This window comes from Scleropages formosus, chromosome 20 (assembly GCF_900964775.1).
Source record: "Scleropages formosus chromosome 20, fSclFor1.1, whole genome shotgun sequence".
NCBI classification, from domain to species: Eukaryota; Metazoa; Chordata; class Actinopteri; order Osteoglossiformes; family Osteoglossidae; genus Scleropages; species Scleropages formosus.
Window position 1 is genome coordinate 25,484,455 of NC_041825.1, and position 15,237 is coordinate 25,499,691.

At 43.5% G+C, this 15,237-nt stretch overlaps 1 protein-coding gene across 16 annotated transcripts in view; it reads right to left on the reverse strand.

Annotated features, from left to right (window-relative positions):
* Window positions 1–15,237, reverse strand: part of LOC108927499 (voltage-dependent P/Q-type calcium channel subunit alpha-1A-like) — a 120,138-nt gene that overhangs the window by 92,732 nt on the left and 12,169 nt on the right. For all 16 annotated transcript variants that reach the window (XM_018740836.2, XM_018740842.2, XM_018740835.2 and 13 more), the window contains 2 exons: window positions 542–647; window positions 90–229 (listed from right to left, as the gene is read on the reverse strand). In XM_018740836.2, coding sequence (XP_018596352.1) covers window positions 90–229; window positions 542–647 — 246 coding nt within the window. The remainder of the gene's footprint in view (window positions 1–89; window positions 230–541; window positions 648–15,237) is intronic.

Here is a 15,237-nt window from a genome sequence, read left to right on the forward strand (position 1 = left end):
ACCTAACACCTTATGATCCATCATGTCACAGTTTTGCTTCTGCAGAGTGCATAAATTTGTGTGTGCGTGCATGCATGTTTCAAACTCACCCGGTGAGCACCACCACAAAGTCCATGACATTCCAGCCATTGCGCAAGTAGGATCCCTTGTGGAAGACGAAGCCTAGCGCCAGGATTTTGATGCCTGACTCGAAGCAGAAGATGCCGATGAAATAGGGTTCCGTGTCATCCTGTTGTTGCAGAAGCAGGATTTTTGTGTGTGAATATCCCTTTTTCCCCCCATTTTAAACAAATACTTGATCAGAGGAGGGCCGTGGTGGTCTGGAGCCTATCCCAGAAGCATACGGTGAGGCACAGTACACCCTGGACAAGAGACCAGTCCATTGCAGGACAATAACACATACTCACACATACACACAAACTACGGGTAATTTAGAGTCACCATTTGAATATGTGCATTGTTCTTTGCAGTCTGGGTTACGTGTTACAGAATGTACGTAAAAGTGTCGGTATTCATTCAGCACACGGAGGTAGTGACTCACCAGGCGCTCAGACATGGGAGTTTTGTCTTCCATGGGAAGGTGCTGCTCCAGGGCCAGGACGATGCAGTTGGCAATGATGGTTGTGAGAATCATCCATTCAAAGGGAGTGGAGATGGCATGTCAAGGAATTCTCCCAAATGGCATAGAACAGGCATTCATTTGTTTGTTTGTTCGTTCGTTTGTTCATTCCTTCTAAAATAACTGTGGTCCAGAACTAACAAACAACCAATCTTAAATAACTGATACATTACCTAATCAGTCAAGTAACAGTAAACTGGTTTTCATAGCCTTCACATCATGAGCAGAACTGAATGCAGGGAATTCCCACGACCACATAACAGCAAAGCACAAGCACACTCCCACTGCAATCAGTGACAACGATTAGCGTCACAAAGCAGGAAGTCACCATCCATCAGGGCCGCGGCACAGTGCTAGTTCAGCCTGACGAGGCCATAACACAGCTGTAGGCTTGCAGCTTTGACGTGGGTGTCCGAACTTTACAGATGGCATAAGCACAGCCTGCTGGCCTGTTTGAACTCAACAGCGAGCAGCGGGGTTCTGTCCACCACGCAGGAGGAAGTGGACAGGGAAAGCAAAAGACAGAATGACAAGGATGGCAGCAACCACAAAGAGGAATATGAGGGGCAAATGGGTAACAGAGGAGAGGTGACAGCGTTTGCAGCAAGAGCTGGGGAGGGCTACGCCATACTCCAGTCTGTATGAACAGATACGGTGTGACATGTAAGGCTCCGGTGTGTCAGTCCCGTTCTCAAATTTCATGTTATCAGCTATCCAACCACACCCTTTCCTTAGCCTCAGTGGTGACATATATCATATTTTGTACATGGTCAGTGTAGCTCTATTCTGGGTACCAACACATAATTTATTTACACCTACATTTACATTTATTAATTTAGCAGACACTTTCTCCAAAGCGACGTACATCTCACAGAAAATACAATTTGTGCATTGCATTAGCAGAAAGAGACATAGCTGCAGATGTGTGACTCTTAAGTACAGCTAGTTTGTTTCCTTCACCATTATGCACCAACTTTCATCACGCAAGTAGCTGCATAAAACTTTACCAGAATACCGCTGATTCCTAATAACCTTTCTGGGAGTTTTTTTTGAGATAACATATAAACATTTACGTAGCATTACAGGAGTGGCTCTGTAAAGGATTGATCGAAGCATGATCATGAACATTTATACCTTACATGAACTTAAGAGATCACGGGTGAAGCGAGTCCGGAAGAGATGAGTTTTAAAACCATTTTTTATTATTTACAATTGATACTAACAATAACAATTATTCTAACACACACACACTTTCTGAACCGCTTGTCCCATACAGGGTCACGGGGAGCCAGAGCCTACCCGGCAACGCAGGGCGTAAGGCCGGAGGGGGAGGGGACACACCCAGGACGGGACGCCAGTCTGTCGCAAGGCACCCCAAGCGGGACTTGAACCCCAGACCCACTGGAGAGCAGAACCAACTTAGTCCAATCCACTGCGCCACCACGCCCCCTATTCTAATACAATAACATAATAATAAGTTTATTATTTCTTTCAAATTGTCATGTAATTGCTTAGCTCTAACTTAAAAATATACCTGTCAGCTGAACATCACACTACACTGAAACAATGTGGTTCAATGTTAATATGTAGGGCCAGCAGGTGGCTTTGCTCACGAAAGACCCAATTTCAAATCCCACTTTCTGCTGTAGCATTCAGTCAAGGCACCAACCCTCAACTAAAATGGTAAATATTTATCAGCTGCTGGTTTTGCTAAAATGTTAACTAAATGAATAAAACAAAACAATATGGATCTTGTACTAGTGTTTCTCTGGACATAAGTCAGGAATCTTTTAGATGATCAAATTACATCCCTACCCACTATGCTACCTACATTTATCATGCAAAAGGATAAAGCCTCTCATATAAAAGACCTCTCTTGCATAATATTTGCAGGTTTAATTTAGTCACAATGGTGTCGAAGCATTGTTAAAGCTCTACTACTAATTACAGTGTCATCTTATTCAAACTCATTCCATCCTAATTACACTCACCGTTTGGGTGTTAATTTGTGTACTGAGGCACACATAAAGAGTCATACACACACTACGCTGACACATATAGTCACATATGGGAGCTCAAGTTGGTAGCTGAGATTATCACTCGGAGGGCACTGCAAACCGCCTCGTAAGGACTCATGCTTGGTGGAAGGAATAGTCCAGTGAGTAATCATCAGGAAATAAAATGCGCTTTGGGGTCTGCTATAAATGACCAACTTAGGCACATCCTGCATGGTCTGAAATAGCCGAATCATTAGTGAGTCAGACCCAATTCTTGTACCCAGCATGTAACTACTGTTGACGAGTGGAAGGGGCGGCAGAAATGGAGCCTGGTGACTCACGACACAAGTGATTAACAAATAAAACATGCTTGTTTGGCAGAGTAGCCAGAGGTGCTCCAAATTTGACGAGAAACATAATGTAAACATATGGAAACATGCCAATGCTTTAATGGAGTATTGTTTTGGTACAAGTCAGACATACCAAGAGATCAGAAAAATATTTGGTAAAGACACTGCTAATGAGCCACAAATGTGCCATTAATAATATAATTACATATTATGAGATTAAAGATTTACAGACAAGCTAGTATTTTAAAAAAAGGAACAGTGTAACACACCTGCAGCTGTGTTAAGAAATGCAGTGATTGAAAAGATAACCCAACAGGCTACTGAAAGACTTTAACTTAAAGATTTTTTTAATGGAACAAAGACTTTACAGTTATTTATTTAGCTGACACTTTTCTCTATATATATATATATATATTTACAATGAATTACCCATTTATGGAGATTATTTTTACTGAAGCATCTCAAGACAAATATCTTGGCCAAAGGTACTGCAGGAGGAAGTCCGATTCAAACCTGGATCTTTCAAATGCAGACAGAAGTTCAAAGGACTACTCCACATGCTGCCCATAGTGTGATCTGCATGGAGTCTGCAAAACAATACTGAGGACAAAAGAGACAATATGGCCAAATCTAGTCACAGAGTGTTTGTGAATATATTCTAGGGATACATATGAAATAATAATAAAGTGGAATTTTAATATCAAAAGAAAGAATATTAACATGTCTGAGGAGAAGACAGACGTGCAGCCTATTCAGGGTCAGGCCAGGGGCCAAGAACCCATCTCCAACAGTGATGCTGGGAAATGCATTTTGTGTTGTGTTCTTGCATCTCGTTTTGTTATGTCTCCTCTATCATCCACCGAGAGCGGGGGGTGGGAGTTGGGGGGATGGTGCAGTTTATGAATCATTAATCTGAACTTTAAAAAGATCTATAAAAAGATGATTTTGATACCTTTTACAATCAACCTGCATGTTTATTACTGAAAATAAATTTGTAAAAAACAAAAAAAAAACCCTACTTGAAAAAAACAGAATCAGTTATTTTTTTAAAATGGATAAACGGCTAGCTGGCCAAGCAGCAAATATTATGTAGCTATGTTGTTATGATAGTTTCTATCATAATCCAGCTATGCCAGTTTGTAGCGACACATTACACAAGTCGAGGAACAATGTAACACACCTGCAGCTGTGTTAAGACACGAGCGCCAACATGTGTCCCATGAAAAAAACTGAAGCTGTAAGGGAGCGATTAACCCATCTCCCACCAGTGGTGCTGTCCTGTTGACTGACTGGAAGAGCAGGTCACCTCTTAGGCACCCATGTTTGTCCCTGGGTGCTGCGGGGTACGACGGTGGTGAAGGCATATGCCCTTACCCCGCCGGTAATCTTTTCCGTTATATAACACATGATGGTACATTACCGGAAAATGATATTCAATCATGGTGCTAAAACTGTCTGCAAGTCTTAATGGACCCTTAATAATTCACAGTTCAATTTGGAGAATGAGATGGCGGCAGCAAGAGATGAAAGTGGGGGGGGGGGGGGGGTGAAGGGGGAAAAGCAGAGTTATATAGGGACTGACGTGGCAGTCTGTGAAGGCACCGTTGACATCTTGGCAACCGAGATGCCTGAAAACGCTAATGCAGAATGGATCTGGGTGGGGGCACGGCTGAGAAACACTCCAACAAGAGTGAAGTTGGACTGAGCGGCAGTGCACAGAGACGGTAGATAAATTTCAGCGTCAGCAGAATAAAACGTGTATTAGTATAATAAGGGGGAATAATGATGTCAGTGCCGCCCCCAGCAACAAGTCTTTCCTCTTTGCTTAATTAAAATGGCTCTGAGATGGCCTGAGACAGCCAGGCCTGAGCAGCCTGGAGCATCCGCCTCACGCAGACTTCCTGGCTGAGTGGAAGAAGTGATGTAGGTGTGTGGTCCTGCTCTGGTCTCAATAAGAGCCCCCTCTTCATCTGCTCCCTGTATCGTGTATGCAGTCAGACACAAACAGGGCACAGAGAAGTGTAGATCATATCACAGAAACACACACAGTTAAAGAAGCTGAGCTGTGGTCAAAAGGTTGTTGGTTCAAACTCTCCTCCAAGGGGCTGCCTGTTGTGATATAGGTGTTCAAATTTATCGATCATCAATAACTACTTGTACTATGCAGGGATGTGGGAGTCTGGAGCCTGTTCTGGAAGCACAGGGCATGAAGCTGGGTATATCTTGGACTGGATGCCTGCCCATTGCAGGAAAATCATACACTCACACACACACACACACACACACACACACACACACTCATTCACAGACGCACAAATGGAAATTTAGTCACCACTTCATCTGAAGCAGATGTCTCTGGATTGTGGGAGGAAGCTGGAGCACCAGTACAGTCCCTGTGTCAACCCAAGGTGAACATGAAAACTCCACACAGATTGAGCAAGATCCCAACTCACAACCCAAAGTTGTGAGGCACCAGTGCTATCCGCTATGCCACCCTTAATTGGAAATGCAACAGCAAACATTTCCAGCTCTTTATAACAGATGTGTAGAACCTCAGTCCATAGGTTTGCTTGAAAACATGCAAGTATGAAATTAAAGTTTAAAATATCTACAGAAATGAAACAATGAGACAATCTCTGCTCCTCCAGTACCATTAATCACAGATGGTTGGACTGCAGGCTCTGAGCACAAGGTGAAGTGGCCTGGTGCTGTGTGGAGACCGGCTGGTGAAGGCGGGGCCTCTCCCCTGTGAGCTGGGACTTAGTGAAAATGTCTGTAGTGGCATCTCTTTAGATCGTGATTAATGCTGGGAGCAGCACAGCAGCCGGCACCACCCAAGAGCGTGAGTGGATCACTCTCGCTGTGGCATTGTTACACCCCCCCCACACAGACACACATACAAATGCATGCAAACATAAACAGCACCAATATGTCACACTCACTGCATCTTACTCACATGCAAGCATATAGATAGACAGGAACAAAGGTGTCACACTCCGTATCGGTATTCACACAGACACACTCTCAGACACAATCAGTTTTACTCACCCTGTGGTTTAGTAACAGGAAAAGCGCAAAGCTGACTCACAAACTTGGTCACACACACACATTTTCTGAACCACTTGTCCCATATGGGGTCACAGGGAACCAGAGCCTAACCCAGCAACTCAGGGTGTAAGGCTGGAGGGGAAGGGGACACACCCAGGACAGGAGGCCAGTCCGTCGCAAGGCACCCCAAGTGGGATTCAAACCATCTTTGTGTTGTGGCTGTGACGTTTGGCTAGTGGCTCTTTCTGGATCCCTGTTATTGCTCATTTCCCACTGCTACCATATTCCAGTCCTGTGGTGTGCTGAAGTGCTGGCATGGTGCTTAACTTCTCTCCTAATGGAGAAACGGAGGAAGGCCGAGCAGAAAGGATGGACACTACTCATCTGACAACAGCCCCTAAAGTTTCAAGCCACAGCCCTGTGAACAGGTCTGAATGGCTGTCTCAAACAGGACTGTTTTGTCCTTTTCAAAACTGCATGAGCGCATGCTTTTTTGGCCAATTTCAGCAACTGACTCTCATGCCAATGTGCCAGAGGGAAATGAGGACGGGTTGATAGTGAATGGGGAGTTGTTGTAATTGTGGCTGGGAGATAAAGCCCTTCACAAGCTTCCTGAGGCCCCCTGGGGCCCGGAGCAGTGAAGCTGTACAACAGGGCCCCAGGCTTTCAAGCATTAGCAAACATTAGCACCCTGAGGTACATTCACTTAGTCCTGCCTCCATTTGGGAAGCGCTGTGTGTGGATCTGCTTCTGTGAGACTGTGTGTGTGTGTGTAAACTGTGGTACAAAACCTTCATGTCCATAACATGAATCTAGAGTGGAGGTTCTTAGCCTTTTCTACACGACAAACCATTTTATGAACCTGACGAAATTATCTGAAGAAAATACTGCAGTCAAATTGCCGCATGTAAAATTACCTTCACATAGAATTATTTCATAGTCAATATGACACTAATATTTTATGTACTTTTTAATGTTTGTTTAATTAGTGTAATTTTCAAAGCAACCAGTGCTTCACGGACCCCCCACCCATGGACCGTGAGTTAAGAACTCCTGATTTAGAGAAAAAGCACAGGTAGCAAACAGAGGTAGAGAGTAAGAGGCAAGATGAAGAGAGACAGACAGAAGGTGGGACATTCTATGTTCTGCACACTTTGATTGATACTACCAATCTGTCTGGACTGTTCTGTTTTTTTATTATTATTATTATTATTATTATAATTGTTATTATTATTATTTAATTAATATTACTCCAAGCTTATGGTGAGGATGTGAGGTCATCCACAGTGGCTCAATGTGCCAAAGTGCTTAAATGCAGAGCACATGGTCGAAATGCGCTGGACTGCTGAGGGTGCTATGTCCTCAGCACAGTCGACCCCTACTGGGGCCCAGACGGGCTCCAGGAAGATGTCAGCATGCAAGCTGGCTGCAGGTGTAAAAACACTGGGCTTGTTTTGCCCAAAAAGTCTGGGCAAAAAATTAACACAAAATAAACACAACAAGATGGCCAGAATGTTTCTTTTCTTGACTGAATGAACTGGGTCTGTTTACTAGATCCTATCCTCACTTGGATTGACTAAAAAAAAAAGGTGCATAAAAGACATTACTGTTGGTATAAAGAGCAGAAGAGGACATTGCCAGTCATTTATTTCCTGCACAGTTCATGGAGCTTTCCAAAGTCAACATTTTCCTGTTACTGAAACTAAAGTCTGTGTTGCTGTAGAAAAATACTGTTGTAAGTTGGTCTAATAAATTGAATTATTCGACTATTGCTGCACTCAGAACTACTTTCCAGTACATATTATTTTTCCTATTTCAATGGAAATATGCCATGATGATCTGTCAGTCTCCAAGGAAAAAATCAATTCCCATTAGCAATTTTTACATGGGTTTCTCTTATTGGTTCCATATTTGCTTCACAACTTCTTTTTTTCCTGCTACTGGGTGAGCTGTTCCTTCACCGTAGATGCCAAAAAACACAAGTTTAAAAAAATGTGATTCTCAGGTCAGATGTTTGTCTGACTTTGGCTATCAAACCATTGATAATTATCCAAGCTTAGATCCTTGTGTGTAAGTGCGAGGATGATAAGTGACTATATCTTGCTTTAAAACCGTTCCTTTAGAAAAATAGTCATAAGTGCTTTGCCAAAAAACTGAATGAGTCTTGCATACCATAGTCAGAAACAACTAAAAAAACACAAGAGATCTTCCATTTTTTTGTTTGCAAGTTAACTTTAGCACACAACTTGCAACTAGGGCACAATAACGCGTGATGTTTTGTGGGGAGGCGCTTCCATTTATGTGAAATGCCCAGTAAACACTTAGTTTAATATTTTAGCAGAAGACACCAATAAGACACATTAGCTACATCAGCTGCTTCCCTTTGTCTTTGTCAAAGTGAGACATGCAGGACAAGTCAGAATCCAGTTTGAACCAACTTCTTGGACCCCGATATGTATTGGCAGAAATAAATCCAGTGTTGAACCCAGACATTTTACTATGGTTAATGTCCGGAAAGACACATTGTACTATAGTATGACGTAGTCTACAAGACTAAGACTTTTTGTGAGTTTAACCAAAGACTGGAGTGCTGCGATGTTATTACAGTTGGACCAATTTCTGAGTAGATATCCACGGTAGGTAGTGCAGTTAGGGATCGTTCTTCCGGCTAAGCAATGATGCCTAGGCCTCAGTATGTGGAAGAATTACTGAACACACTAATAAAATGAGAGGATACGGCTGATGGCCACTTCTCTCAGAGGACTAAACAAACCCCTTTTGCCTCTGTGGACCTCCAGATGTCCCAGTGCTTTCACTGCTCTCTTTATTCTTCTTCCCTTCCCATAGTGCAGTGCTTCTGGACTTCAATAATATGAAACCACGTCTGTGATCTGTGTTGCCAGAACCTTCAATTATGCATTCCTCTTTCCTAGCTACATACAGCGCTATAAATAGCTACATAAAAGATAAAAGACATCGTGCCTGTTTCCATCTTCCCCTTCGTTTTCCCTCTCCAGCTCTGTCTGTGTTTTTTAACACACCAAAAAGCAGGTTTCCAAAGCAGACTGAAAACACACCTTTTTGACTGATAGCACAGCCAAGCTTGAGATGAACATAAGCCAGAAAGCAAAGAACGGCATAGTTAAACAGCTTGCAAGCGACCAGTGTGAGTCCTGCTATGCTTCTGAAGGGAAAGAAGACTGGCTTCAAAAAGGACAGAATCCACAAATGCCGTGCCCCAGATACATGGTGCCTTTGCTCTTGCTGCAAGATTACTGGGCCTCACAGGTCTTAGAAGACTCACATAAGTTTAAGCACACAACTGTTTACACGGCTGAGCTAAACCCCCTGGTTTATGTCAGGATAAAGTCAAGTCTCCATGGCCACATGAGAAGGACAAAAAAAGTGATGGAAATTCCCATGAATTGGGCAAAAGCACAACCCTGATGCGTGTCACACATCAAAATGCACACCTCACCATTTTCCTCATCGCCCCTGTTTTCAACGGTTGAACTTGAGGAGCAAAAACTTTCAGGAAGCTGTGCAACATGAGTACATCCAAAGGTAGACAGCACAGGGATTTGCATGCCAGAACTGGCACACCTGTAGAAAGCCTTCAGAACAAGACAAGGATATACCAGCAGGGGTTGTGTCTGAGGAGATGGGCCAAACACAACTAGATTTCTCAGAAAATGTTGTTGATATACTTTTTCTCACATGCACCCTGCTGAAAACATAGAGGAAGAATGGAAATAGTGCAAGTGGATATGTACAGAACATGGGACATGTGTTCAATTTCTCTGAAAGAAAGAGGGAAGGAGGATGGAACTTCCCTGTCCTCAAAATAGCTCTGCACAGTAGCCTAGATGGGTCAGCCACGTTCCTGTTCAGTGCTTCAGAAAAGCAGTCCAAACAAAACACACACTCACAGACCTTTGAAGAAACTGATAGGCAGGTTTTCACAGAGACAGCTGACAGAGTCCTCTTCTGGCCTAAACAAGAGGGGTGGACCCTCAGGGCATAGACTTGTGTACCACAAGTTGCCAGTTTTGGCTGGTCCTGCTCTTGTACGCTTGAAAACATGACCTTGAACAGTTTCCATAAATTTACAAATTTATCTAGAAGTGGGGGGGGGGGCGCGGTGGCGCAGTGGGTTGGACCAGGTCCTGCTCTCCGGTGGGTCTGAGGTTCGGGTCCCTCTTGGGGTGCCTTGCGGCGGACTGGCGTCCCGTCCTGGGTGTGTCCCCTCCCCCTCCAGCCTTACGCCCTGAGTTGCCGGGTTAGGCTCCGGTTCCCCGTGACCCCGTATGGGACAAGCGGTTCTGAAAATGTGTGTGTGTGTGTATATAGAAGTGAAGACTGATGTTATAAACTGTGTAACACTGTGTAACAGCTTGCCTTAAGAAAAACATTGACAATACACACACACACACACACACACACACACACACACACTTTCTGAACCGCTTGTCCCATATGGGGTCGCGGGGAACCGGAGCCTACCCAGCAACACAGGGCGTAAGGCCGGAGGGGGAGGGGAGACACCCAGGAGGGGACGCCAGTCCATCGCAAGGCACCCCAAGCGGGATGCGAACCCCAGACCCACTGGAGAGCAGGACCCAGTCCAACCCACTGCGCCACCACACCCCCCCACATTGACAATAATATGGAAGTAAACTATGCACAGTATAGGTCTTCCCATCTCTGAACCTTGTAACCAGTCACTGTCACTGTCCATTCCTGTCACTCTTCATCTTCACTCCCCTACTTTCTTTGATCATTTCTCAAAAGGTCTTCACTCTCTCTCAGTATGGATTCCTCTCTCCTTCACATCCTCTTTATTTTCCCTGATCATTATTATCTGACCCCATCCTCTCCCTCTTTCTATGAATTGAATTTATAGACAATCTCCTTCATCCTCACTCCTATTTCTCTGGCTCTTAAACTATCTTTTTCTTCAGCCCCCTTTTTTCCTCCTCCTTCTTATCCATGGCATGCTGGTGTCCACCTTCTGCTTCCAGTCTAGCTTTCTTCTCAACCCACCCCTGTCTCCATACTTATGCTATATTTTGCCAACCAAAACCTGGATGTTGTTCATGTGCTTTTCCGTCATGCAATCTTAATCCAAGGCACTGCAAAAAGTCTGTCATACTCCAGTCCAGAGAGAGGATGGTGGAGGCCAGAAAAAATAGGAGTGGCAGACAGATATAAATAACTTCCATCAGAACTGGAACCTCTCTCGTATATATATGAGAGAGACGAAAGAGAGATACAGAGTACATCAGCATATCTCCTCCTTTGGCTGTGGGTTGGAATACTGAAAGTAGGTTACTGCTAACAGATGTAAACGTGCTACAGAGACACTCAAAAGGAGTACGGGTGTTTGTGTGCAGTATGCAAGTTACTCTGCTTAGCTGGGTATTATTTGTTTGTTTAGCAGTCACATTCCACCAGAGTAACCACAAATGGACATGAATTGTTTACAGTTTCCCATGTCATCTTGAGGGCTACAGTGAAATTCAGATTTAATTTTATTTCAAATTTAGTCACAACTAAAAAATCTGATACCTGAAGATAACTAGTATCCCACAGTCCGTCCAAACCACTTGCCCCACATGGGGGGCAGGGAACCGGAGCCTAACCTGACACACAAGGCATAAGGCCAGAGGGGACACACCCAGGAGGGGACACCAGTCCATTGCAAGGCACCCCAAGCGGGACTCAAACCCCAAACCCACTGAAGAACAGGACCAGGACCAACCCCCTGTGCCACACAGTAGCTCTGAGAAAAAGCTGAAACCTTCAAATGACAAGATCAGTTCTCAAACTTCTCTACATGCTGCAGCTCCTCTTATATACATTTGCTGAAATGACTCTTTCCTCAGAACATAAACTAGCAAGAACCCTCCACTGGATCATTCTGTAAACTGGCTATGATACCTACAGATGAGCAGTTGTACAAAGCCATAAAGGTTAAGTTTAGTCAGGTAAGTGGTGGTAGGACTAACTATACCATAGCTCTCCCAGAACACAATAACCCTCCAAGTAGGAATCTACAACACATTTATTTAGCTGATGCATTTCTCCAAATAAACTTATGCTAATTTACTTACAATTATTTACCCATTTATACAGCTGGGTAATGTTAGTGGAGAAATTTTAGGATACGTGCTTTGCTCAAGGGTACTACAGCTGGAGGTGGGGATCACACATAGGAACTTTGGGTCCAAAGGCAGCAGCTGTAACTACTACTCTACCAGCTGGTACAATACTAGTGCTGACTGATTGCTGCACAATTTGCCTAGTCTCTGTCCTATGAGCTCACTCTCTTTACAGTGCCTTGCTGGGGTGACCCTCTGCTGACATCACATACAACATAGACCATTTTACTTAATTAATGGAAACCCTGTGAACTCCCTAATCGGCTACCTAGCCATGGAAATGGAAATCCGCATCGAATGGTCCCAAATCCCATAGGACGCTCCTAGGGCCATTTGTCTCTCCTGACGCCCTGTCGCACTCCATGGCAGCTCAGCAATAAATAATCAATGGCCTGGCTTCTCCTCCGGCCCCATTCACTTGCTCAACCACCATCCCCTGCCTGAATCCTCCCCACTGTGTAGGGTAGGCCACTGACTTCACCTCACATTTATTTAAGAGTTTAGTCCAGTACTAGGCTACTAACCATAAAAATATTTGTCACTGTGTTGTGGCTGGGAACACCAATTCTCTCAGAAGTAATGATAATCTGAGAGTGCCGTCTTGTTTCGATAGTAGCCAGGTCCAGATGGGACCTTTCTTCCCTCTGCAGATGGCATAATGGTCAAAGACCCAGACTCCTAAACAGGATGTCTAAAAAGTTTGCATTCCCACTTGGGTTTCAATTTCTGTGACAGACTGCAAATTGCTCAACATTGATGAAAACATCCAACTGTTTGAACTGACAGAATTTAAAAAAAAATAATTTTACGATATTTATTAATAAAAGCCTCCACTATAAGCATGAAGCTGATCTTTAAGTAGAAGGAGCAAAGTGAGCTGATCTTGCTGCCAGGTCTTGGACATCCTGTGATGTCCATGATCCATGGATAAACTGTTTAGCACAAAAATATGCCCTCGAAATTAACCATAATTACCTTGCTATCTCAAGTGAAAAGGAACATATATAAAATTTATTTGACATTTGAATGAGAAAAAAAAATTGTTTCTCGGTTAAGAATTTACTTCTGTTGCCATGACACTTAATTACTGAGTCAGTATGCTTTTGCTTTTTCATTTTCCTGAATTTAATTTGGAATAAAAAAGATTCAACTTCAGTTCCATGTCAGTCACAGACCCATTTAGCAAACCTAGTGCTAAGGGCTGACACAAATGGCTTAAAGCCTGAGAAAGGGTAGCGGATATGAACTGAGGTCAGCAACCTGCAAACTTCAGTCCTTGGGGGCACTTCTGTTGTAACCTTTCAAAAAATTATGTATACTTGCTCAGACGCAGGCTATGCTTTTTAAGAGTTTTGATAAATTTAATCTTGTCTGTTTCATTAATGTGCTATACAGCATAGTTTTCTTCAGAAATTTACATTTATTAATTTCGCAGATGCTTTTCTCCAATGATACGTACAATAATTAACTTATATTTAGTTGACACCTTCATCAAAGGTGATGTAAAGTTCAAGAAACTACAGTAAACTTCCTTCAATCATTTACCCATTTATACAGCAAGGCACAGTGAATAGCATTGCTGTCTTTGGACTTAAGGGTCCTAGGTTTGAATCCCATTGCCTACTAAAGTACACTTCAATAAGGTACTTATCCTGAATTGTAAAATGGGTAAAGCAGTGTAAGCAGCTTAACAGTCTAAGTTGTTTTGGAGAAAAGTGTCAAATAATGTAACACACACACACACACACACACACACACACACACACACAAAGAGCAATTTATATCTTTCTCTTTACCTGGAAAATGTCTTTAAACAATAGCCAGACTCAAACAAACATCACAATGCACGGTCCAATGGTGTTACCTCCCTGACCACTATGCCATATACTTGTTCTGCATGCCCCTTTACCGAGCACACCTTACTGCATCATCAGTAATATTCACCTTGGAACAAAAGGAACAGGATTTCTAAGAGTGACGGATGTCATTCTTCATACCAAGACTCAGGGTCTTAAGGCAGTGGGGACAGTATGTGATACCTAGGGCACAGTGTGCACAGGCAGACACTGAGTCAAAACAAACATATTAAAATAAGTATTTCAATATTAAACATATAAACCAGTAGTTTGTAATCTTTGTAGTTCATCTAAAGGAAATAATTTCCAAATGGAGAGACTGGATCGTTGTCCTGTGCCACCATTTTGAAGAATATTTTTGTCTGTGGAAGGGTTACTCCACTTTCTCAGTGTCAGTCACATCACTGTCAATACGATTTCCATTTTGCTCAGTTGCCCCAAAGTACACCTTTAATTTGCCACTTGGCGCTTTTTATGGCACATTTTTCAGGTTTAATTAATTTTATGTATGACTGGCACTCAAGCCCTTGGGGGGGGGGGGGGGTGCACAGTAGCGCAGTGGGTTGGACTGGGTCCTGCTCTTCGGTGGGTCTGGGGTTTGAGTCCTGCTTTTGGTGCCTTGCGACAGACTGGCATCCTGTCCTGGGTGTATTCCTTCCCCCTCCAGTCTTATGCCCTGTGTTACCAAGTTAGGCTCTGGCTCCCCGTGACCCCGTATGGGACAAGCGGTTCAGAAAATGTGTGTGTGTGTGTGTGTGTGTGTGTGTGTGTGTGCTGGAAGTGAAAATTAGGTTGTTACCTATATTCACATCTATTACCCCCAGTGGCGGTAGGTAAAAAGGGTGTTGGACAACCTTTGTCAGAGCTGCTTGGTACTCAGTCTCCACTCTCTCAGAAGACTCTACACACACTCTATGCAGCACACTCATGAACGGCCCCAATACAGGTCTTCTGGTTACTGAATAAAGCATAATTGTAGAAGAAAGTGTGAGAAGGCAAAACAAAATCCTCTGACCCTCATGTCCATGAAGATACACCAGTCAGGGAAAATTCCACCCTGCCCACACACTCACTGTCTATAAAGTAGCTAGCCAGAGCAGTTCCCAGACTGTCACTTGTGACTGAGCTCACTGTCCCTAAATCTAATTTGACCATGAATAAGCTCTGTCATAACCCTGATTGGCAGACAGACCTCACACACAGCTA